This window comes from Chiloscyllium plagiosum, chromosome 3, assembly GCF_004010195.1.
Source record: "Chiloscyllium plagiosum isolate BGI_BamShark_2017 chromosome 3, ASM401019v2, whole genome shotgun sequence".
Taxonomy (NCBI): domain Eukaryota; kingdom Metazoa; phylum Chordata; class Chondrichthyes; order Orectolobiformes; family Hemiscylliidae; genus Chiloscyllium; species Chiloscyllium plagiosum.
This window is the reverse complement of record NC_057712.1, coordinates 74,739,882-74,766,885: the sequence shown is the minus strand read 5'-3', so window position 1 is coordinate 74,766,885 and position 27,004 is coordinate 74,739,882. Positions and strand designations below refer to the sequence as shown.

At 38.5% G+C, this 27,004-nt stretch overlaps 1 protein-coding gene across 2 annotated transcripts in view; it reads left to right on the top strand.

The window, feature by feature from the left end:
• Positions 1–27,004, top strand: part of rfx6 (regulatory factor X, 6) — a 92,083-nt gene that overhangs the window by 12,624 nt on the left and 52,455 nt on the right. For both annotated transcript variants that reach the window (XM_043684550.1, XM_043684545.1), the window contains exons 6-9: positions 1,435–1,462; positions 15,422–15,529; positions 24,778–24,855; positions 25,270–25,383. In XM_043684550.1, coding sequence (XP_043540485.1) covers positions 1,435–1,462; positions 15,422–15,529; positions 24,778–24,855; positions 25,270–25,383 — 328 coding nt within the window. The remainder of the gene's footprint in view (positions 1–1,434; positions 1,463–15,421; positions 15,530–24,777; positions 24,856–25,269; positions 25,384–27,004) is intronic.

Here is a 27,004-nt window from a genome sequence, read left to right as displayed (position 1 = left end):
AGGGAGGGTGAGTCATGGCTCCAGAAGCAAAGGTAGCAATACAGAGATGATAATGACAGTGCTTAGAGAGATTATGGGGAGATTAGGAGCTGTGAATGACCAAGGCTGAAGCCAGTGCTATGTGGCAAAATATGTGGGGGATGGGGGGGAAAGGGATGAAGCAGAGGCAAAATGGAAACCAGGGGAGAAGGGTAGCAAAGGGGGAAGAGGAGAGGAAAAAGGTGATGAGAGAGTGGGGAGCGAGAGAAAGAGAGACAATCAAGAAATAAGAGGTACAGAAATGTGAAAAAAAAATTTAAAAAGATAAATAAAATAAATAAAATAAAATTATCTGAAGTTGTTGAATTCAATGTTAAATTTCTGTAGCTTGCAGCACTTACTGCTTATGTGGTCATCTAGGACATCAGTAGGGTCATGATTTTCCACATATCATTAGTCATGCAATCCCCTCAAGTGAGCTGAATTGGTAATCTTAACTTTCTTTTGCTAATGTTATTTTGGTTTGGATTAATTATATTACGTTGGCCCTGAATTTTCCTCATTCCTGGTGTTTCTCAGTCAAATCCAAATAAAACTACATCTTTAACATAATGTAGTTTTCTACTTTACAGCAACATTAAGACAGTCCAATAGCATTTAATAGCAATTTCTTACCGATGAATGAATTTACAGAGAAAGAGTAGAAGAACAAAAAAAAATCACCTTCTCCTTGCCCTTTACCAAACTTACCTGCAACAAATTTCCAATTTGAACAAAATTCTCCCAGACACTCAGCTTTGGTCTAACTCAAGCAAAATGTCCCTCACACTCTATATGTGCCCTTACTCAAATGACTGCAATCAACAATCAGATTCTGCATGAGGACTTCTACAATGGATTCATCGGGCTGCTATATTTCCAACAATAGCAACAGCAACAAAAACTCATATTTGTAATGTACATTCAATGTAGAAAAATGCCATTTGGTATTCCACAGAATTTTAAAAAGTGTATCTTAACTGAAAATGTTTTATTTATGTGTTTAAAAAATGCCGATGCCTTTAAGTTTAAATGACCTGTTAGTCAGACCTCAATACCATCTTTTTTCTGGTTCCTGAATCTCATTAACCAACAGATTTGTATTCAGGAATTAATAATAGTGTCCAAAAGGTTTTGTTGGTCAGTTTCCATGGAGGCATTTTTTAATGTGCTGAATGTAGATCAATTACAGAGCGTGACACAATCCGGAAAATGATTTTGTGTTATGGAAGAAAAGAATGAGGCTTGGTTAATTTTCAATGTGACAGTGAGAATGATCCATTCATCCTTCTTGGGAAATGCACCAAACGTCTTTAGAAGGGTTCAGTGAGCACCATTTAAAATATCAAATTTATAAGACCAACTTAATAGATATAATAATATAATTGTGTTAATAATATTTCTCATTATTCATAGGTTTTCAGGAAGCAAACTGAAAAGTGAGGTATGTAGAATTGAAGTACATATAAACTATATTAAGAACCTTTGACTCTCATTATTCTAAACCACCTATATATGGGTTGCTATACTATTATTAAGAAAATAAAAGACAACATTGACAATGTAAGACTTTCTACAGAGTAAATCTTTCTTTAACACTTTTATTCTGAGCCATAGTCCATGACGAGATACTTAAAGTTATTGATTTCACCGTGCAGTAATTGTTGAACTTGACAAACTGCCAAAAGGTAAAGACTGTAAATAATGGATTTAAAACATGTGTGGTAGTGCTTATGTCAATATTACGCAAAGTTAATGTGCAATGAAGACTTTAAAAGTAAACAATTTTTCATCAAAAATAAATGATTGCCACGCTCTGTCGTTATATGTTTTATATGTAGAACAACAGATGGCTGGAGGTTGGGTGAGGGAGTGGGAAATTGTGCTTTATAGGCACATATGGTGATCCATGAGTATGTTCTATTGCCATTAGTATGGGTACATGAAAAAACCTGAGAACAAAGGAGGAATCTAGATCGATCTGCATAACATATAGAGAGATATTGTAATGCATACAAGAGATTATTATTTTCATTTATGCTGAAAATTGTCCAATGAATTTGAGATGAATTAATTATGTAAGGAGTAAATTATCATGTGTGTTTTATATCACATAGGCATTCATGTATGGTAGCGTTGATATCAGAAAAATCAAGAATGTAGAAGATAAATTTTTCAGAAACACAGGAAAATAAATTATTGATGAATTAAGGTCATGTTAATGGTCATCCCAACCCCACTGGCATTTTACCAACAGTAGTGTTGCCATTCCACATGTATATGCCATCAGAGTATAACCTGACTGGGGGCATGAGGGTTGGCCTCCTACTTTGTTATCCTGTACAGCATGGAGGATATACCCAGTGGGAAGTGCTACCTGCTTGATCAACCTTCTAGCCTCCTGTTCACTTCCCTTCTCTCCCTACTTTCCTATCACCAGGGCCTGTCTGGCTATCCTGGGAATGCCAGCTCTAATTTACTACTCCTGTGGCAGCCAGTGATGGTCCTGGTTGATGACTACAATCTGGGCTGTGGCCATTGTTCCCACTGGGTACTGCTGGGCTTGAAGGACTGCCCTGATTGTCAGCTCTTAGAGGTGGAGCATCCACTCACAAGAAGGGTGGACAACATGACTTCAGGCAGCTAATTGTCATTCAACCATAAGATCTGGTTACGATTTCACGGAGGTGGGCAGCTCTCAACTTTCTGGTCAGGGGTGGGACCTGACATCTACATTAAATGCTGGCCCAAACATAATTAGAAATTAGGTGCATCAAGAACCTGAAGGAGATTGTATTGCATTTTCCAATATTTTAGTGCTTCTGCTTTCACCATCCATATGATTTTTATTCAGATGTTTTATCGATTTTTGGAAAATTGATTTAATTTTAACCAGCTTCCTAAAGTGCAATTGGTTAACAATAGATTCTATAAAAAATTTGTTCCACAATAATTGTACTCAACCATTGATGATGTACCCTTACAAGAATTGTGCATCAATTAAAGGGAGACAGGGGTGACATTTCAATGGTGACAGCATAGGATGAAGATCGACCCAGACAGATAAAACACCGAATATGATTAATCTAAGTGTGTTAAATAACCAGTAATCCTTGTATAAGGAAGTTAATGGCCCTTTCCTTCTGTCTCTGCCTATCTATTATCTCTCTGTCCCAATTTGTTTTTCATATTTGTCTTATATACCCAAATTTCTTTCTCTCCTTTAAAGGTGGTAGGTGTCAAAACTCATCCTTTTCAACTTCCAGCCCCTGATGATTTTTACTATAGGGGAGTAACTGTTAAACTTCAAACAGAACCATTAACTCCCAAATAAAAATCAGTAAGTGAATGAGATTCAGGAGCAGGAGAATGGCAGCTTGAGGTTTGACCTACATTTATCAACAGGTAATTGAAACTTAAAAGTAGGAACAATTCACATATTTTCTTGCTCTCTTTACTGGCACTAAAGTGGCCACTTATATAAATTTGCAAATCCTCCTTGGATTGTTCATCTTAAATCAGTTTAGCTAGATTGTATAAGCAGGCATATTATATGTTCAAGAAAATCAATGAACACAAATGATAGAATGGGAATTCATCTGTGATATCTGTTCATTCAGGTCACTATGACATTCAGGTGGATGTCCATACAGTGGTCAGCGAGATAATTCAAACCAACTTGATCAGGCATGTTACAATTCATGGTGGCTCAGTGGTTAGCACTGCTGCCTCCCAGCACCAGGGTCCCAGGCTTGATTCCAGCCTCAGGCGACTGTCTGTATGGAGTTTGCACATTCTCCCCGTGTCTGCATGGGTTTCCTCCCACTGTCCAAAGATGTGCAGGTCAGGTGAATTGGCCATTCTAAATTGCCCATAGTGTTAGGTGCATTAGTCAGAGGGAAATGGGTCTGGGTGGATTACTCTTTAGAGGGTCAGTTTAGGCTGAAGGGCCTGTTTCCATACTGTAGGGAATCTAATCTAATACATATCTGGGGTAGGTGGGACTTGAACCTCAACAATCTGGTGTAGTGATTGGGACATGACCACTTTAGTCAGCTAAAGTTTAGTAGAGTGATCCATGAAATCTGTGTAAAATGAGTCTACCATGCCCTATATGTACAAGGAGAAGCTAAAAATAAATAGTGCAGGGATTGAAGGTGAGCTCTAACTGATCTCTAAAGAAGGAAGGCTAGAAAGATATTAATATTGAAGAATGGGTAGAGAATCTAATGAGATATGTTGCATCAGATGAAAGTGTATTGAGAGCTAAGAACAAGAGAGAAAAAGTGTCAAAGTTTGAAAAAAAACTCCAATGAGAAACACTGATATTAAACCTGCTCCTGCTCAAATGTCCCCAAAAAAGATGAACAGTAGAAACTATGTAGGTGAGAAGAATGGTAGCTCAATCAATGAAATGAGCAGAACATAGTGGGAGCTGATTCTGTGTATTTATATAAAAGAGATATGAAGCAGAGGGATAGACTGGCTGAAGATAGGAGCCATCACTACACATTGCATGCTTTGTGGAGGGAGGGAGCTGTGACATTGCATTACAGCTCATTTATTCCCTTTTATCATAAATGTGTTGAACAATGCTCACCTTTTCTTGAATTTCTTTTATTGTGTCACTCTTTCAATTAATTTCACCATGATGCATGAGGAGTAAAATTTGAAAATGGTACAAACTTTCTAAGGGTAAGTTGAAAATATCTCCTCAGTCTCATGCCTATGAAGTTGATCTCAGGAGTATTACCTTTTAAAAATAAAGCATGCTGAATGAACATCACATTCACATGCAGGTACTGCTGAGGATGATCTTAGAGATGTAGAAATAGATAACAAACATCACAATCAAGTCATACGAGCATTCCAGAAGGCCTCCTCAGGTAGGTGATCAGTCTACACAGCTACCTGTGGTAACACAATTGCTAATGAGATCTACGGGGACTTGGAAGTCTGATGATCCAATCTGGACTATAAGAATGATGATAAGTCAACAGAGCTGACCAGTGTTTGTGGCCCTTGATCCAATGATAGTGCAAATGTAAGAACAGAAATAAAAACGTAAGAGCAGAATTAGGCCATTCAGCCCCTCAAGCCTGCATGGCCATCCAAAAAGATCCTGGCTGATTTGCCCCAGGCCTCAAAACCTCTTTTATGTCAGTTCAGCAAAGCCCTCAACTCCCAATATTTCATCTCCCTCCTCTTTACTTTCAGCGATTTAGCCTCCACAAATCTCTGGGGTATAGACCTCCACATAGTGTCTACTTTCTGGGAGAAGAAACTTGTTTGCATCCTTTGCATCATCCACTAATTTAAATACATACACTCTGCCTTCTCCCCAAGTGCATTAACATAATAATTAAGGGTCCAGGACTGATCTTTGTACTACTCCACTGGTTATGTGTTTCTAACCTGAAAAAGACCATTAATCCCGACTCTGTGTATTAACCAATCCTCAGTCTATGCTAATACACTACCTCAATACCATGAGCTCATTTCTTATATAATAGCCTTTATGTCACACTTTATTGAATTCCTTATGAACATACATCACATCTATCGGTTCCTCTCTATAAATGTTACTTGTTATATCCTCAAAGAACTATAGAAAATTTGCTTAATTTGTGATTTCCCTTTCACAAAGCCATGTTGATTCTATTTGATTGTTTTATGCTTTTCTGAATAGTCTGCTATTCCTTAATAATGAAATGAGAGCTGTTAGGCTAACTGGCCAATAGTTTCCTGCCTTCAGTCTCACTCCTTCCTTTAACATTAGCAATTTTCCAGTCTCTAGAACCCTCTTCAAATCCAGTGAGTTCTGGAATGTTCTGACCAATGTCTGCACTACCTCTGCAGTAACTTCCTTCAAAACTGTTGGGTGGAGGCCATCTGGCCTTAGTGTCTTATTTGCTTTTAGTCCCATTAGGCTGTCCAATTATTTGTCCATCATGACACCAACTGTTACAAGATCTCTACTTCCATTAGAACCTTCTCCACATTGGGGAAACGAAGCATAGACTGAGTGACTGCTTTGTAGAATATCTGTTCTGTCTGCAAAAAAGACCCCGAGCTTCTAATTACCTGCCACTTTAACAAACCACCATGTTGTCTGGCCAACGTCTCTGTCTCAGGCTTGCTGAAGCAATGCTCAATGCAAGCTGGAAGAACAACACCTAATTTTCTGCTTGGGGACCCTGCAGTCCTCCAGACACGATATCAAATTCAATAATTTAATGACCTGAACACATAGAGTCATAGAATCCTTACAGTGTGGAAACAGGGCATTCGGTCCAACACACCTACACCAACCCTCCGAAGAGTACCCCACCAGACCCATTCCCGTACTCTAATACTCTACATTTACCCCTAACTAATGCACCTAAACGACTCATCCCTGAACTGTATAGACAATTTAGCATGGCCAATTCACCTAACCTACACGTCTTTGGACTGTGGGAGAAAATCAGAGCACCCGGAGGAAACCCATGCAGACATGAGGAGAAGGTGCAAACTCCACACAGGCAGTTTCGCAAGGCTGGAATCGAACGTGGGTCCCTGGTGCTGTGAGACAATGGTGCTAACCACCTAGCCACCATGCTGTTCACTCTCCCATGTCCTAACTCCTTACCCCACACACCAAACCTTGTAGTCTGCCATTACACAAGACCCATTGTTAGCCACTAACAATCGCCATTAGCAGGTATTCACCCTCCTAGCCAGATCATTATCTACTTCTTTGTCTATCCAACTGCCCTTCTCTCTCTTGGGGCTCTACCCACACTTATTGTTTACACCCTCCCCCTCCCCCTGCCTTATCTTCTGCATATAAACCAACATATTCCTAGCTACCATCAGTTCTGAGGAAGACCCAAAATGTTAACTCTGATTTCTCTTTGCAGATCCTGCCAGACCTGCTGAGCTTTTCCAGTAATTTCTATTTTTGCTTTGGATTTACAGCATCTGCAGTTTTTTTTTTGGTTTCCATTAGTACCTTGTTTATCTGTTATTTTGGCAATGTTTATAATGTCCTCTGCCATTAAGACTAATGCTAAATATTAGTTTAAATTACCTGTCGTTTTCCTGTTCTCCATTATCAATTCCACAGTTGCAGTGTCCAAAGTGATGGCCCTATTAAAGGAAGGTGCAAGACAGAAAGCAGGAAACTATTGGTTAGGTAGCTTAACGTCTGTCATTGGGAAAATGGTAGATTTCATTATTACAAAATAGTAGAACCTTGAGAAAAGCTTCCCATGACAACATCATCTGTTTTCTTTCTTCTTGCATTCCTGTAGAAGCTCTTGTTAGTTTTTGTATCTTGCCAGTTACTTTCATAATCAATTTTCCTCACCTTAATGTGATTCTTAGTCATCCATTGCTGCTTCCTAAAAAGGCTGTATTTGCTGACACCCAGGAACATGAGTAGTTGTAACATAATTCCTGACAAAAATTGAAATAAAAAATAATAAAAGTCTAACACGGGCTTAGAAATGAAAAAAAAATTAAAAATTATATAGGTGAAGAGAACGCAACAAAGGAGACTTTAATTTACAAACATCAGCTTTATAAAATTGAAGGTGAGCTTGTGCAGTGTGATTGTTGGTTTATCTTGGGATTGTTTGTGCTTGAAAAATTCCCAATCAATGACTATTTCTCACTGCTTTGAATGTCTTAGTTTTTAATTGGACTGTTTTTGTTAACCATGGGTGGTTATCCTTCTCCGTGAGGTCTTCCTTTTGACTGGGATCATTTTCTTTGCTAAGAATTATGAACTATCTGCTTACTATCTGCCATTATTCATACAGTATTGTTCCCTTTAGTCTATTTTACTAGCTTGTTTTAAACAAGCCTTTTGTCATTCCTCTGTAATAGCCCTTACTTAAGTCGAGGGCAACAGTTTTGGATCTGAGTTCCTCTCCTTCAAAATGAGTTTTAAATTCTACCATATTAGGATGGCTACCTCCGAGGCGATCCTTAATCATGAGATCTCATATTAATGCTACCTAATTACATCTTACTAGATCTTAAATGACTTGTTCCGAGATAGGTTTTACAACATATTGCTTCAAGGAGCAATTCCTGACACACTGTATAAATTCAAGTCACCCTTCCCATCTAATTCCTCCACTCAATATGCTAATTAAAATCACGCATAATTGTAGACGCTTCTTGCCTGTCTGTAATATATCCCAATTTATCCAGCAGTGAGACAACTCTTCGAGGGATTATGGACAACTCCCAACAATAACTTAATTTCCTTTGTTATTCCTTATTTCCACCGAAACAATTTCATATCATGATGTATTGCACCTATATCACGACTCATCACTGCACATTATTAACAAAGCTACCTCTTTTTCCATTTTGCCTATTCTTCTGGAATGTTGAATACTCTTGAATATTGAGTCCCTAGTCTTGGTCACTCTGCAACCATGTGTCTATATTAGATATCAATCATATTCATTTATTTCTATTTGTACTGTTAGTCAGAGGACCTGAAATTAGAATAATGGTAACATGAAGTAATCCTGTAATATTTTACATGATAAAACCAATTTCTGCTATGCAGGCCAAGTGTTCCAAAATAAATTTATTGCTTTAATTGTTTTTGAGAAGATGTTTGAAAGTCACTTTGCAACAAGCAATAGAATTCCTTCTATTTCTCACAACCTGCAGATTCCTGATGTTTCCAAGATTTTCTTGTCATGCTGACTGCACCTGCCTATATTTGGCTGGGTGTTTTCAAGATGGATATAAAGGAAACACATCTTTTGACATTCTTTCCTTCATTTTCATGTCACAACCACAGAGCAGGTATTTCCTCAGAGTGGTTTGTGAAGTAAGAATTTGTAAGAAGTAGCCCCCTGTTCAATATTGAATGTTTCAATTTAAAACTAGATCTAACAGCACAGCTTAATGCTTCAAACAAGACAAAAGGTTAGTTTATTACACAACTATTGCTGAAAGTTGCTTAAGTAAAATGTGGTAAAGTTATTAGCTAAAATACAATTACAATGATTTAAAGTAAAGATATAAGTTATGTATGAAGATGAAAATGAGATCAGTCTCTATCGTTGCAGGCCTGGCTTGCTTGAAGATTCTCTTTCTGAAATGAATGGGTTGAAAGTTGAAGTCACATTCAGCAACTACGATGGCTTCTGTAGTCGAATAGTTGGAGGTTGCTCCCACAGGTGGACTCAGTACGCCGAACAGGTCCTGGGAGTGAGTGAAGGCACCTTAGTTTCACTTTTATGGCACTGCAAATTGTGGCTCTTGGTAGCCTGTTTCAGTACAGCAGCCCCCTTAGCCATCTTTTTGTTTTGGATGCCTTCTTCTGTCTCCCAGAAACAGTTGTTGTTTCAAGATATTACATTTCTCTCATGGTGTTCAAATTGTTCTCCTCTGAATGGCTGTCCTCAGCCAGCTTTCTTCACAATCAAACAAAATGGCTGAAAACTATCATTTTGATGAATAATTGCTCTGTGAAGCAAAGTCAGTTATGTTGGAACTTCTTGCGATGTTTTTCTTCATGTCTCCTGTTCAACCTTTCACAATGGTTTGAACCTTCACACATTTTGAGGATTCAGTGAACAGTCCTGATATCCTTGAATTATTTAATGACCCTTTATGATAGACATTTAAGGTAATGCAGTCAGATTGTCTACTGTTGACTGTGGTTATATCCTCAAATGAAGCCATGTGACGTTTGGGATTATTTTGGATGACTCCTTGTGTCCATTTTAAAGACAGATTATCCTTCTTCACAAAGTATAAAATTTTATAACTACAATTATATGGCAATCAGAAGAAATATTTTATATCTGTCCTCACAATAGAAGGCAATATGCAGGTAGGAAAAATCACCTAATCAGAGAAAATGTAATGGGAATACTAATAGTAAATAATCAAGATTCGGAGATGCCAGTGTTGGACTGGGGTGTACAAAGTTAAAAATCACATAACACCAACCACCTGATGAAGGAGTGGTGCTCCGAAAGCTAGTGCTTCCAATTAAACCTGTTGAAATAGAAAATAAGGATGTTAATTTTCTGCAATCTAACGCCCTGCATCCTTGGGTCTTAAAAGAGTTGGGTGCATTAACAGTGCAGTAGTTTCCCATCTTTTCGTTATGAAAGGGGCACTTCAATGAGACAAACAATTTCACAGCATATCCACTTTTTTTTCTGCTGAAATGATTGCTGATAAACATCACATTTATGTACATTTCCTATGCCGTTGCAGGAATGGAGGCAAGAAGTGGTCAGTGAGGCTCCCCTGCAACCTCTTCACTCCCAGCCTACTTTCCCCTATCCAGCCATCATCCAACTACCATCTTGGAGGGTTGCCATGATGCCTAGTTGCAGCGAGGGTGCCTGGTCCATGGCAGCAGCTGCTGCAACCCCCCACCCTGCCCCCTCAAAAGTGCATGGGGCTTGGATGAGGCAATGAGCTCCATTCCTCCCACCTCCACCCCCACCTCACGGACTGTGTGCTGTATCTCCTGCACTCCCCATTGCCCAGCCCTGACCATCCACAGGAACCATGGAACACAATCTGACCAATTCAGCCCAGCAAAGGGGCAAAGGTCAAAGTTGAGCAAGTCTCTGGCCCTACGCATTGAATGACACCACTACACACCAATCAAATCCTGGGAGCTGTTTGCCCCACCCCCATGACAGGGGAGTCTGGTGATGGCAGATTAAACAACGCTGTTTCCCAACAACCGAGCAGCACACTTGTCATCTTGTCTTGACATAACAGTGCGAAAACCATTGCGATAGAGAATGGCTCAGTTGTAGTCTTCCAAAATTCCGTAGATTCTGGAAATGTCCCTTCAGATTGGGGAACACTAAATATAACACCTCTATTCAAGAAGGGGAATGGTAAACGGTAAACTACAGCTTTGTTAGCTTGACATCTGTCATTGAGAAAATGATAGCGTCCATTTGAAAAAAGTAGTAGCTGGACATTTAGATGATCATGATATAATTAGGCAGAATCAACATGAATTTATGAAAAGAAAATCATATTTGACACTTGTAAAGTTCTTTGAGAATGTTGGAAATAAGGTGAATAAAGAGAAACCAGAAGATATGGTATATTTTTATTTCCAAAATGCATTTGATAAGGTGCCATATAAAAGGTGTACCACATAAAAGAAGAACTCATTGTGTTGGAGGGAACCTATTAGAGTTACACAGAATTGGCTAACTAACAAGAAATAGAGTTGGGATTGATGGATCAATATTATGGATTAATGGATCATTTCTGCTTTGATGTCTTATGGTTTGACAGATAAGTGAGAGGCGGAAATTTGGTAGAGGGGTATAATTTGGAATATATGAGGTTCTCCATCATGGTGGGAAGAATAGAAAAGCAATATACTATTTAAATTAGGGATAGGGAATAAATGCTGTCCTGACTGGTGACACCCACATCCTGTGAATGAATTTAAAAAGGGACTACAGAATGCTGTAGTACGGAGAGATCTGGCTTTCCTTGTACAAGAATCACCAAAAGGTTAATATGCATGTACAACAAGTAAGTAGGAAGGCAAATAGAATGCTGTCCTCTACCACAAGGGAGGTGGAGTTCGAAATAGTGAAGTGTTGCTACTGCAGGGCATTGGTGTGACTGCACCTAGAATTCTGTGTGCAATATTGGACTTAGTGAGAGATATATATGCACTGGAGGCTGCAAGGATCACTAAGCTGATTCCTGGAATGAAGGTTTTCTTATATAAAGAATGTTATAGTAGGTTGGATCTGTACTTATTGAAGTTTAGAAGAAGAGGTGATCTTATTTAAGTACACATAAAATTCCAAGAGAGTTTGCTAAGGTAGAGGTTGTGAGTATGTTTCCTCTTGTGAGGGAATCTGAAACCAGTACAATCTTCAGTGGAGATGCAAAGGAATTCCTTCCTATGACAGGCATTTAATCATCTTCTCCTGATAGCAGTGAAGGACGGGTCATTGAATTTATCCAAGGCTGAGTTAGACAGTGTTTTGATCTGGAGGGAAGTTAAGGGTTATTGGGGGCAGGCAAGAATGGAAGTTAATTCCAAGATCAGGGACAAAACAGCCCTTTCCTGCACCTATTCTTCTGATCTTATGACCATCACCTTAATTACGCTCAACATTTGGAAAATTATCACTTCCCTCAGTAGAGAATTGCTAAGTAGGTGGAGAGAAGTTTAAATTTTAAATCATCTACAAACTGAATGCAATAGTCCCCTTCCCCTCTCCGTCCCACTCCCTCACACTTAACAGGCTTTGCACATAAATTAATCAACTGTAAAACGTAGGTGATTTACTGGTGATGGTGAACAGATGGAAAAGAAAACCACAGGTGATTTGGTGAAGGAAAGAAAATCAGTTCTGTGTCAGAACACTTTCTATAGGAATTAAAACAGAGAGAAAAAAAACTGCCATTAGTTGCCGATTAATGGATTGTTCTCTGGCAACATGACAAATTTAAACTATTCAAGAATGAGGTGAACACTTGTTCTATCTGCTTTGGAGGCAGATTGTCAAGAAATTTAGCAACAATATTCTTCAAATTTCCATGTACACCATTCCAAATCGATGATCCAGGTAAATTCACCTGGATAGTGACTGGGGCCAGAAACAGATAAAACCCCCAAATATTCTATTAGGATTACTTCCAAATAGGAATATTTAGACAAAAAGGTTGTTTTACAAGAAAAGTACATTGATTTAATAGCTTTTATATGTTATCTGTACTATATATGGAAATACAAATTGACAAGATTTATGTACACTGCTAATTTTATTTTGATTGCACAAAGCTTTCAGCATTTCCTTTATCTGATTTTTTTTTACTCTTAGCTTACTAGTATTTTGGTTGGTAATGTCACTATTCGTACATCCTAAATTATCTGTTCTTACTGATACTTTTACTCGAGAGGAACCATGCTTCTTCTGTTGCCCATTCCTTTATCCTCCCATTAATAATTTGGGAATGTTTCTTACGTATCTTTGGGATGAAGCTTATGATTTGTCCTGTGTTAGATTGTAAATACAGCGCTAAGGTTTGCAGTGTTTTTCTTTCTAGCAACAATAGGAAAATATTTTTAAAAAGAGATGACAGTTTTGATGAGGACAATTATATTTTTATTGTGCCCAACCACATCTCTCAATGGTACTCCAAAGCACTTCACATTGTTGGCAGATTCCCGAAACTCTTGTGAGATGAAAGGTTAGTTAAATTATTCATATTAGTTGAGGGAATAATGTTTGCCAGTACTCCTGGTCCCTAAGACCATAAGACATAGGAGCAGAATTAAGCCATTCTAGGCCCCACATCTGCTCCACCGTTCAATCACAGCAAATACATTTTCAACCCCATTTTACTGCCTTCTCCATGTAAGCCTTGATCCCCTTGCCAATCAAGAATTTCTCTATCTCTGTCTTAAAGACACTCAGTGACATGGCCTCCAAGGCCTGCAGTGGCAATGAGTTCCATAGATTCACCACTCTCTGGCTGAAGAAATTCCTCCTCATGTCAGTTCTAAAGAGTCATCCCTTCACTCTGAGGCAGTGTCCTTGGGTCATAGTCTGTCCTGCTAATGAAAACATCTTCTCCGTGTCCACTCTCTCCAGACTTCTCATCCTTCTAAACTCCACCGAGTGCAGATTCACTCCTCATATGAACGTAGAACTTTGGATGTAGGTTTGCTCGCTGAGCTGAAAGGCTAATTTCCAGACGTTCCATTACCTTACTGGGTAACATCTTCAGTGGACCTCATGCGAAGCAATGCTGAAAATTCCTGCTTTCTATTTATATGTTTGGGTTTCTTTGAATAGTTTTACACAGTAAGGGCCCTTCAGCCCTCAATGTTGTGCTGGCCTTTTATCCTACTGTAAGATCAAACTAACCTACTTACCCTACATTTTACTAACATCCATGTGCCTATCAAAGAGTAGCTTAAATGTCCCTAATGTAAGTGACTCTACTACCACTGCTAGCAGTGCCTTCCGCACAGCCACTACTCTCTGTGGAAAGAAACTAACTCTGACAAGCCCTTCAGCCCTAGGATCATTCTTGTAAGCCTCCTCTGCACACCTTCCAATGCCAACATATCCTTCCTTAGATATGGGGCCAAAACTGTTCTCAATATTCCAAATATGTTGGGACCAAAGCCTTATATAGCCTCAGCAGTACATTTCTGTTCTTGTATTCTACCCCTCTTGAAATGAATGCTAAAATTGCATTTGCCTTTCTAATTGCAACTGAACCTGCATGTTAACCTTAAGAGAATCCTGAACTTTGACTCCAAAGTTCTTTTGTGCATCAGATTTCCAAAGCCTTTGCCCATTTAGAAAATAGTTTATGTCTGTGTTCTTTCTACTGAAGTGCAGAACATCACACTTTCCCACATTATATTCCATTTGCCACTTACTAGTCATCTTTAAACAATGTTACATGATCTTTTCTGTCTATTGAAGCTGGCAATCAGTTTACCCATCGATTTTAAAATCTCTCGCTCGGTTCCTTCTTCATTATGCACCTTAATGAATTCTCAAATGAATTATTTGAGTGTATTCATACATTGCCAAACAATTTGAAACTAAAATCTAACAAAAACCTCATGCGATCTGAATACACACTGCACAGAATCAACTTTTTTTTTTGATATTCAAACAATAGAATCTCTTCACAGCATTGAACAGAGAAAAAAAAGATTTTGACACATAATACAACATAATTGCCTTTCCAGAATCTGATCTCTTGGTGAAAATAACCTACATTAGAATGTCATTAATTTTATTTTCTGAACAAATTTGTTCATTATTAAAGGCTTCAATAACATTAAATGGTATTTAGAAATAGGCATTTCCACATGTTAAAGGGATTTTAAAATATTTAAATAAATATATAGATCAGGAAAGTGACAATAAATGTTCATTTTGCACATCCTGTAATTTGATCCAAATTTTATTAATATTAGCTTTTCACCAACAAACTGACTTAGTGCAACTCACTTTATCAAGCTTTAAATACAGTTACACTCTCACAATATGTTGTCCGTAGTAACCAGAGCAGAAACACATTAAAATCTGGATGAGTTGTATATTTCAATCTGACCATGATATTTGCATGACATAAAATAAGAAGTTGGTAAACAAATATGATTAATGCAATAACAATTATAGATTACAATCTAAAACTTCAAGGCTAATTCAATTGTGTAGCAAATCATTAGCTGAATCAATGCAATAAAAACACTATAAATGTATGTTTTCAATAATGTTACCTCTATTTTTGAATAGCCAAACATTGATCTCTAACTGGTAGTAATAATAAACACTTTATAAGGGACTGCATATTTAGGAATCTTAGTGTTGCCACATAACTAATGTAACATTTTGTTCTGTTATAGGGAGGATTTACACGGAAATATTCGCTCAGTTCAAAAACTGGAACATTGCTCCCAGAGTTCCCTAATGCACAGCATCTTCTTCTTCAAGGGCCCATCTCTAAGGAGAAGGTAATACTCTTTTTTTTATTAATTAAACTGATCTCTCAAATAAATGCTGGTCAGTAATGAGTTATTATCATGAGCAGCCTTGAGATTAAAATATGTATCGATCATGTAAAAAATATGTAAGTTTAGGGAAAGTGTCAGCATTGAATATCACATCAGGGTGGCTTTAGTTTTGTGACCTTGGATGAAAATAAATGCTTCTCCACATTATAAAATGAGCACTGATATACCTAGAAATTAATTCCATTTTACAAATCCAGAAATAATTGTAAATGAATGTGTTAGTTAGGACTCCATTTGGAGAGGTACAAGACCAGTGGGCACCAATATGCATGATTCACATGTTTTACTGGTTTTTCTTACATCCAAAATGATTCAGCAATCTTAGTGTAGTATTTAAATATGGTACTGGCTGCCGAATAAAAAGCGCTTCATCTGACTGTCATCTGATAAACATGATCTGAAGCTTACAGTATCAATCATGAGCAAGGCCTCTGCAGAAGCAATGTTTAAAGGTCTTGTCCCCTCCATTCCATTTAATTGCTGTTTCTTTCCTTCTGGATTGTTGGTGATAATTTGGGATTTCTTTCTCAACCAATCTGTTTTCTTTTTTTTTGCCAGTTAATTCTGATTCATGTGTACAGCTTTGTGCTGTTTTTGTGTACTTTGTAAACAGCTTATTCCACTCTTGCATGGATTAATAGATCTACCTTCGGGGCAGGTGAAAGAAGGACAGAAAGAACATACCAGAGAGAATCAGTCAGTCGGTAAAGAGGGAGGAGAATGAATTTGTGCCAGAAACCACTCCCGCAGTAGGTCATTAGAAAACTCAGCTATGTTTCGTCATTGCTCACACTGACAACCTACAATGATAATTTGTAGTGAAGGGAAGTCACACAAGCCTGGTTCAGCTTTTCTTCCATCTGTTAACTGCACACAAACTGAGAAAATTATATGAGATTATATTCAGTGCTGATCCCAAAAGAAGTTGCACTCAACCATAAGCTGCTATATACAATGTTTACACATGTCTAATTTAGCGATTTTTGAGAAGATTTATAGCACAGGTTAAGGTTCAGGATGTAGGTTTGCTCACTGAGCTGGAAAGTTTGTTTTTAGACATTTCATCACCATACATCTTCAGAGAGCCTCCGGATGAAGCACTGGTGGTAATAGCCCACTTTCTATTTGTGTTTGGGTTTCCTTGGGTTGGTGATGTCATTTTCTGTGGTGACATTGTTTCCTTTGGTGATGTCATTTCCTGTTCTTTTTCTCAGAGGTGGTAAATGGGATCCAAGTCAATTTGTTTGTTGATAGAGTTCTGGTTGGAATGCCATGCTTCTAAAAATTCTTGTGCATGTTTCTGTTTGGCTTGTCCTAGGATGGATGTGTTGTCCCAGTCAAAGTGTTGTCTTTCCTCATCTGTATGTAAGGATACTAGTGAGAGTGGGTCACGTCTTTTTGTGGCTAGTTGATGTTCATGTATCCTAGTGTCTAGCTTTCTGCCTGTTTGTCCAATGTAGTGTTTGTTACAGTTCTTGCAAGGTCTTTTGTAAATGACATTAGTTTAGTTTATTGTCTGTATAAGGTCTTTCAAGTTCATTAGTTGCTGTTTTAGTGTGTTGGTGGATTTGTGGGCTATCATTGATGCCAAGGGGTCTGAGTAATCTGGCAGTCATTTCTGAGATGTCTTTGATGTAGGGGAGAGTGGCTAGGGTTTCTGGACATGTTTTGTCTGCTTGTGCAAACACACAGCTATCAACAAACACTTTGACTTAGATCCAATTTACCACCCCTGAAAAAAGAACAGGAAATGACATCATGACAGGAAATGGCATCACCACAGGAAATGACATCACCAACCCAAGGAAACACAAATTCGTAAATAGAAAGCGGGCTACACCACCAGTACTTCGTCCGGAGGCTCGTTGAAGATGTTACCTAGTATGGTGATTAAACGTCTAAAAATGAACCTTCCAGCTTAGTGAGCAAACCTACATCCTGAAATGTTTAATATTCCTAAAGACATATTTTAATTAGAAGACTTAGTATCTTCAAGCTAATATCAGCTGCTTTCTGAAACAAAGACAATGTTTTCTAGTCTGAGTGAATTAATTGCCCTTAATGAACATTTCCCTCCCTTCACTAGTGCATTTGGAGATGAAGAAAAGTAGAACTTGAGCTGTACTTAATGTAAACAAATTTAATTGAGAGTTCCATATTTAGGAACTTGTGCAGTGTACTGTTGTGGTGCACCGTGTAGGCTGCTGATGTCCTTTCGTGTGTACCCAGTTATTTTCTGCATCCCTAGCTCCTCTATTGGAGAGTTGATTCATCAATGTCCAGGGGAAAATATGAACATTGATTATTCAATGGAAATTAATAATCTCTTAGTCTAAGTCAAAAACAAAACGGATAATAAATTATTCTTTGTGATAATAGATTTAGGATAAGGAGAAGAAGGTTTAGAGCAGATGTGAGGAAACATCGTTTCATCCAGAGAATGGTAAAACTTTGGAACTCACTACCTGCAAGGGTGATAGAAGCAGAAACCCTCATAATATTTAAGACATATTTAGATGTATACTTGCCATGCCCAGACATACAGGCCTAGTGCTGGAAAACAGGATGAAAATAGTTAGGTGGTCGATGGGTTGAGGAGTCTTTTTCTGTGCTATCACCCTCTAAGATCTTATTATTGATGAATAGTCAATGATTACCTGACATATTCAGATTATTAATACTAACAACATTATTGTTATTTTGTTATAATTCTTGGGATTTAGGCTCCATTGGCAGTGCTAGCATTGATTCTTCAGTTATTTTAAAGGACAGTAATATACTCTGTTTTTTATTGACTTAATTGGGACTTTTCCCTACCTAGACATGATGGAGCAGGTAGTAGGAAGGACAAATAGTGGCACAACTTCGCCACCAATCAAGGCCCTTACATTGTCAATTGACAGCCACTTAATGGTAAAATGCATCACTGGCCAGAATATCTGTCTTTACAGCAGGTGGGAAAAGTGGCTACTTGCATGACCAGTGATGAAGGGGTGGTCTGCCTGTCAGTTTGTTGTGGGACCTCCATTTGCTCCAATCTGGGGGCAATTAGGGGCTTTGTTGAGGAACAGGGGTTGACTTGTGAAAGCTACAATAGGCATTTGCCTGCAACACCCTGACCCTTCTCTCCTTGCAAACCCAGTACCATGGTGATGTTTACAGATGATACAACAATTGGTATGGTGGTAAATAGTGAGAAGGACAGCTTTAGATTACAGGATGATATAGACAGACTGATCAATGGCAAATGGAATTCAACCAGATGGGTGTGAGGTGTTGTACTTGGGCAGGACAAACAATGCAAGGGAATACATGATGAATGGTAGGACCCTAGGAAGCACTGAGGATCAGAGGACCCTTGGTGTGGATTTCCATTGGTTGCTTAAGGTACTGCAACAGGTAGATCAGTAGTTAACAAGGCATATGGGATATTTATTAGTCGAGGCTTAGAGTTTAAGGGCAGGGAAGTGATGCTGGAACTGTACAAAATGTTGGTTAGGTCAAAACTAGAATATTGTGTGTAGTTCTGGAAACCACATTATAGGAAAGATGGGATTTCACTGGAGAGGGTGCAGAGGAGATTTACCAGGAGGTCACCTGGTTTTAATTATGGAGGGTTTTAGTTATGAAGAGAGGATAGATAGACTGGTCTGGTTTTCCTTGGAGCAGTGGAGAGACATGATTAAGCTGCATAAAATTTATGAGGGAAAAAATAAGGTAGAAAGGAAGGAAATGCTCCCCTTGGTGAAGGGATCAATGACCAGGGAGCAAAGGTTTAAGAGAAGGGGTTAAGTGGCTTAGAGGGGATGTGAAGAAGTAAAAGTACACTCATAGCTTGGTAGGAATTTGGAACTCACTGCCTGAAAGGGTGGTAGAGGCACCCATCTTCAACCAACTTCATAATATTCACCAAATATTTAGATGTGCACTTGTGATGCCAAAGCATACAAGTCTGTGGACCAAGTGCTGGAAAATGGGATTCAAATAGTTAGGTGCTTGCTTTTGACTCTGATCCTCTCCCAAATAATCCAGTCACCTTTGTGCTAGTGCCACCCTTCCTGACTGCTGAAGAGCCTTTTTCTGTGCTGTAGGCCTCTATGATGACATAACTCCATGATCCTCTTTCAAATAATCCAGTCACCTTTGTGCTACTGCAATGTGTGGGTCAGCAGCAATGCTGTCCAGGTGCCAATGGTTGCTGGGCTCTGATTGACAGGCAGCTTCATGTCTGGTGGGACTTCACTAGTGTGCAAGTTCCTGAATGCCTAACTGGTACTTGATCAGGGCTTTCTCAGTGGTGAGGGCAGAGGGTCAGTTACTACTGAGGACAGCCACCTTCACACTTTGTGTAAAAAGTACTAGTTCCAGCCCAACTACCTTTTACATACCTGTAATACCTCGAGGGGAATTTTCTTTTGATTTGAATGTTGGAAATGTAATAAGCTTGCATACTGGAAATACACAATATGTCAAATAAATCAAAACTATCCAACAGCATGTTTCCAATTCTCTTTAAAAATAAATCTCATAATGCACCACTCACAACTTCCTTGAGTATTTTGTGCATTGATCAGGGGCTAATGTCCAAGACTACTTTGACACCCACTTCCTCCCCACCTGGAGCCACCATATACCTACCTGGATACAGCCACAGCCACTGCCTATATTGCAGAGTGGTATCTTCTCCATCATGTCAGTCTAACAGCGAAAGCTGTTGTTCATTTCAAATATTTTAAAAGCACTGAATAGGCATTTGACATTCCTTCATCGCTAAAATGCCTCCTTATTTGCCTTCCAACTCCAAGAACCTGCTTGCTGTCCTTAAATGGATTGTGGACACATCCTTTGGTCACTGGGCAATCTAGCCAAGGTCTTTGTTGGGATACTGTTCACACCCACCACACTGTATGCACACACATGTATGCACACTCATGTATATGCACACACACACGAGCCGCACACTTACTCAAATACGCACTGCATACACATACACACCACACATTCTTTAATTTCTGATTCCACTCTCATATATAATCTGGAGGTTTGTACCATCTACAATTCTGCCCTTTTCTTACGGATTTCCATTTCCAATGGATTTTTTATCGCCTTAATTATTCATACTTTGAGATCTTTAATGTCTTTTAAAAATATCTTTCAATTGTCTAAGACCCTTCACTCCATCGAAGAATCTGTTCCTTTATCGATTAACAGGTTGCACATTATTCAAGTGACAATGTATTTCTTGAAATATTTTCTTGAAATATTTTCTTGCTTCTTCTTCACCTTTTTTACCCCAATTCATTTAAGACATTTCTTTATCTCTTATTTCTGAATAATGAGAAAGTCCTGGGTCAAAATCATTGATCTGTCTGTTCTTTCCAGGTGCTGACCTGCTAGTTACTTCATGTCTATTTTAAACTTTTGTAGATTTTGGTTTTCATTTGTGTGTTAATGGGTCTATCCTGGTAATAACCATAAAACATTAAAAACTCATACCTTGCCACGCTGAGAGTTTATTGAATGTACGTGATTCACTGGGATGCCTGAGTTTACTTATATCTTTGTGTGATAAAAGTGAATTGGTATGGAAGTGGGTGATCGCAGGCAAATAGACTGAATCAAATATTGATTGCAGTCTTTATTTGCTTTCCTCTCAGTTCTTATTCACTTATTGTGGAACCTAGTTCTAATTTGAACTGTAGTATACTCAATAATCTTATCAGGTTGATTTGCTTGCCTTGTTGCTCCAACAGAAGTAGGATTCATCTGAGGACAGTTGGAAAGGTAAATTGGTCTGAATGTGATAGAGTATTCAGCCTGCTGTGAATATCTGAACAGCTAGTGGAAAGGCAGAGTGTATCCCCTGCACTTTGGTAGTAAACCAGGCCCCTTGTCATGATTGAGGATCCAGAAAATAAATTCCAGGTACTCAATCCTGAAAAAAACCAGGTAACATTTAAAATTTTGTCAATAGAAATTAAATTCTAACAGTTTCTATGATGCAAACTCCACAACATCAGCTAAATTATCAGTCAGTTGGAAATCTAATCCATTTTATCTTGCACAAATAGGAAGGTTTACTCTTCACTTGGGCTTTCAAACTTGGGATTATGGTAAATGGTGATAGATAATAGCTGGAAAGCTATTAAATTAAAGTAGAGAAGAGTCTCATTGTTTGCTCATTTAATAGCAGCAATTTTAATTGCCTCCACCAATCACAAATAGGTGGCTGTGGTTTGAAAATGACATTAGATAATGTATTATTGTGTTTACACCAGCATTCCAAACATCTTGGGCAATAGCTTAAGAAAGACAGCAGGCATCCTCCCTTCACCACAAAGTTTGTTTTCTTAATGCACTGGTCACGTAATAACAGGAGCAGGCCATTCAGCCCATCGAGCCTACACTACTATTCAATTAGGCCACAACAAATCATGTACCTCCATGTCACTCTCTGCATATCCCTTGATGTCATTAGACTTCAGTAATTTATCCGTTTATGTCTTGAACATGTTCAATGATTGAGTTTCCACAATCTTCTGGAGTAGAGAACTCTGAAGATTCACCACCATCTCAGTGAACAGGTTCTGGTCATCTCAATCTGAAATGGCCTACCACTTATGCTTAGATTGCATGCTCTGGTTTTAGACTCAACTTCCAGGGGAAGTATCTATTTTCAAACTTTACGGGTCCATATTTATCCTGGCTAATCTAATACCTAGGGATCTTTTACAATCTTCGAGGAGAAAGTGAGAAAGTCACTCTCTGCTCATTCCTGAAGAAGGGCCTGTGCCCGAAACGTCGAATCTCCTGTTCCCTGGATGCTGCCTGACCTGCTGTGCTGTTCCAGCAATAAAGTTTCATCTTTTATAATCTGCCTTTAATCACAAATTTGTCACAGTGCTAGAGGAGGCCATTCTGCAAATCAGTTCTATACCAATTCTGTTTTCCTGTATCAGTCTCCTACCTTTTCCCTGTATCCCTGAACACGATTTCTATCTAAATATTCATCAAATGCCCCTCTTGAAAGCCTCCAAGCAACCTGCCTCCACCCTATTTCCAGACAGTTCATCCCATACCCTAACTACCCATTATGTGAAAACGTTTTTTCTTACCTAATACATGCTTCATTTACACATTTCTTTAAATCCATTCTCTGTCATTCTTTTTTCTCTTACAAGCAGGAATACCTTCTCATTTTCTATCCATCCAGCCCACCCATGATTTTGAAAGCTCTTACCAAATTTCCTATCAACCACCTTCTCCCGATGGAGAACATACTCAACTCCTATCGCTCCTCATAATTGAAGTTTCTTACTTCTGGAAACATTCTTGTAAATTGCTTCTGTTCTCTTTTCAGTGCTTTCACATCTTCTCTGCAATACTCCAGCTGAGATCTAACATGTTTCTTGTACAAGTTCAACATCACTTCCCTGCTTTTGTACTCTATGCTCTTGTTATTAAAGCCTAGAAAACTATGCTTCGTTAACTGCTCTCTCTACCCATCCTTCACCTTTATGTTCTTTGCTAATTTGATTTTATACTCTCTTTTCTCTTTCCTAATCAGTTTATGGCCCTTATATTTGCTGGGTTTCAGGTTGCTGTCCATTCTCAAGCTTACTATTTTTTTCTGACATCTTTATAATCCACTTCCTTTGATCAAATGCAGCCTTTAACTTTTTACAGTAAGTTTACCTTTCCTTGTGTCTTATGTAGAGAAGTAGAAAAACTATGAACTGTGTAGTATTGTCTGTCTACAGTCTAAATTTAAAGTGTATTTTTCCAATCACTCATAATCAATTGCCCCTCATACTTTCATAATTTCCATGCTCCAGCTTCAAGACCCTAGATTCAAAATAAGCTACATCTCATCTTTTATTATCGTTGGTGCATGGGAGCACAGACTCTCCACAGGTAACTAAAGATGCAGATACTGCTACAAAAACCACAAAGGACCACATGATCAGATAAATTTAGAAGAATGAAAAGTGAGCTCATTGTAACATATAGAATTCTTAAAGGGCTTAACAGGGTAATTGTTGAGAAGGTACTTCCTTTCACGGGAGAGTCCAAGACCAGAGGGCCTATTCTCGGAGTGAAGGGTGCCAATTTAAGACTAAGTTGACGAGGAATTTCTTCACTCAGAACATTGTGAGTCTTTGGAACTTTTGTGACAAGACAGCTGTAGGGTGGTGTCCTTATGTATATGTAAGGCTGAGATAGATAGATTCCTCATCGGTGGGAGAGTGAACATGAGGAATGTTGGATCAGTCATGATCCTATTGAATAACAGAGCAGGTTCGAGGAGCTGAATGGCCTACTTCTGTCCCTGTTTCTAATGGCTTTATGGTCAGACCTTGAGTCAATGAGAAAGTAAAAGATGGGATGTGGAGCTGAGCTCATGAGTATGTGAATTGGCAAATAGTGAATCAGCAGATAACAAGAATGAAGTGTAAATTACATACAAATATAATGCAAAATTTTATGATATCATGACCACCATTTCCAAAAGACTCCTCTAAAGCAAAGTTATGAATTAGCCTTTTCTCATTAAAAACAGCAAATCCAACATAGCCAAATTCTTATTTGGTTTCTCAATGTATTGTTTCAGATAACCATCTTGTGCACATCCCAGGAATTTATCTTCGACAGCAGTAGTACTGACTTGGTTGACCCAATCTATGTCCATAATGGATTTGCAATTATTTACCCCTATTACATGCATCTCTAATTTACTGCAGTGCAAGATGGATAATGTCACTATCTGATTTGGTGACTTGTAAACAAGTCCCAGTAATGTTTACTAACCCTCACTGCTTCTTAGAGTCACCCAGACGGATTATAAATTTTGATCCTTCAGTCCAAGATTAACTGAAGCCGTGAGTTCACCATGATTTTTCCATGAATTTGATAAATGTCAGACATTGAAGGGACATCTCTATAGACCAGGGTATGAGTCGTCTCTACTTGTGCCTCTGACAACATTGAATTTGTAGGGGTGCTTGGAAGCTCATCTGAAATGTCAAAGTTCTGCAAATGGCTGATCATAGTCACTGATTGATTGTTAAACGTGTGCTTTGCCCCATCAGACCTTTAGAAGAGAGTTTAAGCATTGAATAAGTGCAAATTGTTACAACAAGGATTCACTGATATCCTAATGTAATTTACTGTACTTTGTTCTAACACAGGTAGATACACTTATTATGATGTACAAAACCCATTGCCAATGCATTCTGGATAATGCAATCAATGGAAACTTTGAAGAGGTAAGATTGCAGAAACATTTTGTTGACCGCCTTTGGTTTACATGCTTGAAACAGCTTGAATCGAAAAGGTGCAATACATTTATTTATTATAGTCTATTTATTAAATACATAGTCCCCATTAACAGCTATTTATTCACCCAAGCTGACATTGACCCATTCCTTTGTCTGTCCAACTATTTTTCTCTCTCTTTGGACTCTATCTCCACCAATCATTTACTCTTCCATCTCTGCTATTCCATTGTGTCCACAAATGCCAACCTTTTTCTAGCTACCGTCTGTTCTGAAGAAAGGTCACTGGACCTGAAACATTCACTCTGTTTTCTCTCTACAGATGCTGCCCCACCTGTTGAGATTTTTCAGCAATTTCTGTTTTTGTTTGTGAATAAATGTATTGTTTTTGGACTTGGTTTTCAGATTCAGAACTTTTTATTACATTTTTGGCAAGGAATGCCTGACCATCTTCTTCCATTGCTGGAGAATCCTGTCATCATTGATATATTTTGTGTATGTGATTCTATCCTCTACAAAGTGAGTACCAAATAAATAAATCAGAAATAAATAAAAGGAGCAACATGCGTGAAATGTGGCACAACAAATGCCATTAAGACATAAGTTGAGTCTGGATCTCTGTCTGTCCATCCTGGGGATAGAATTTCCATTTGAGTGCAGCCCCCAACCTGAGTGCAAATTGTGGTGTCATGTGATGATACAAATACCTGTCTAAATTAACCTGTATAATTATAACGTAAAAATCTCTGTGAACCAGAACAATCTACCAGTGAAACAAAGGTCCTGATCTTCCGTTCAGCATTGATGCTGTGCTCATTGATGCTGCCAGTGAAGATTTCTGTGACTCTCTCTTCTGCAATTCTTCAGCCAGGGATTTCAATCTCAGTTGTAGGATCGAAAAATCATTGCAGTCATTCAGGAGCAAGGCCCTTACGTGCAAGAGAAGACTGACAAGTGATAATGCTCAGTTCAGTAAGGCTGGTCAATTACCGAATCATTGACTGGGTATTGACAAGTGTCAGCATTTCCAGGGTGAATGCACAGGGGACTCCTGCCTTTTTGGCCAAGAATTTAATACTAAGCTCAGTGTTGGAAACATTTTTGGAGGGTTCCAGACAGTCCAAATCAGTTAAACTTTCTGGGCAATTATCACTCAACATTCTGCATGAGGATGTCCATAGAGTCCTGATGTACATCTCGTAACTTTTGTCTAATCTCCAATGATCCAGATATCAGAACATTTGGCAAAATGACATTACGAGCTGGCTTGCATAAAAAAAACTGATGGACTTCTGATTGGTAACCTGTGAACTTTATTTATCACAGTTGACAAAAATAGAAGCAGATTAATAACGGTGTTTAGTCCATCATCTATGAACATCTAATTTTAAATCACTGATCACTAAGGCAAATGTTTATCAAAACTTTTCATCTCGTACTCATCAGGACAATTCTTAAGAAATACAAAAGTAAATGGAAAACACCATTTATACTGTATGGGAGGAGAGTGCCGCTTAGGGTTGACAAATTGTCTCTGTTTGAGAGAAGCATTGCTCTGGAGAATGCACCAGTTAGCAGTGACTGACAATTACCTGCCAAGTTTTGTCTAAATTTTAAACCAGGTTAGTTCGCTATAATTGGTACAGACAATGCAGCAAGAAATGAGCCAGATAATGGATGCTGTTCATGTTGTTGAGTTCAGATAGGTATAGTATACACATGTTTTCTCCCTGCAAAGAACACATCCTTGTATATCAAGATCTGTAGCTTCTAGTATGTACAAAACTGCTACTCTGCAAGCCCAGTTGACAGTCCCAAATTAATTGTCAGCCTAATTATTTGCGCAGTCATGATTATTTAGCAAATGTTGTCCAATTGTAGAATCACTAATGCTGGATACTTTATTATGAATTTTGCAACACTGGCTGGTCAGGTATTGACAGTACCTTGCCTGTTATGAAGGTCAGTGAAGATAGATTTGTGTTTGTCAGCAGTGGAAAACGCCCTTACTGTTTTATCAATGGAGATGTCAAGTAAAGGGAGCTAATTGGAAGGTCTTATGAAAGGTGAATTTGAGCACAGGATTGAGCCCATGAAGAAATGTATAGAATTTCTTATCTGAGCTGAAAATGTGTTGCTG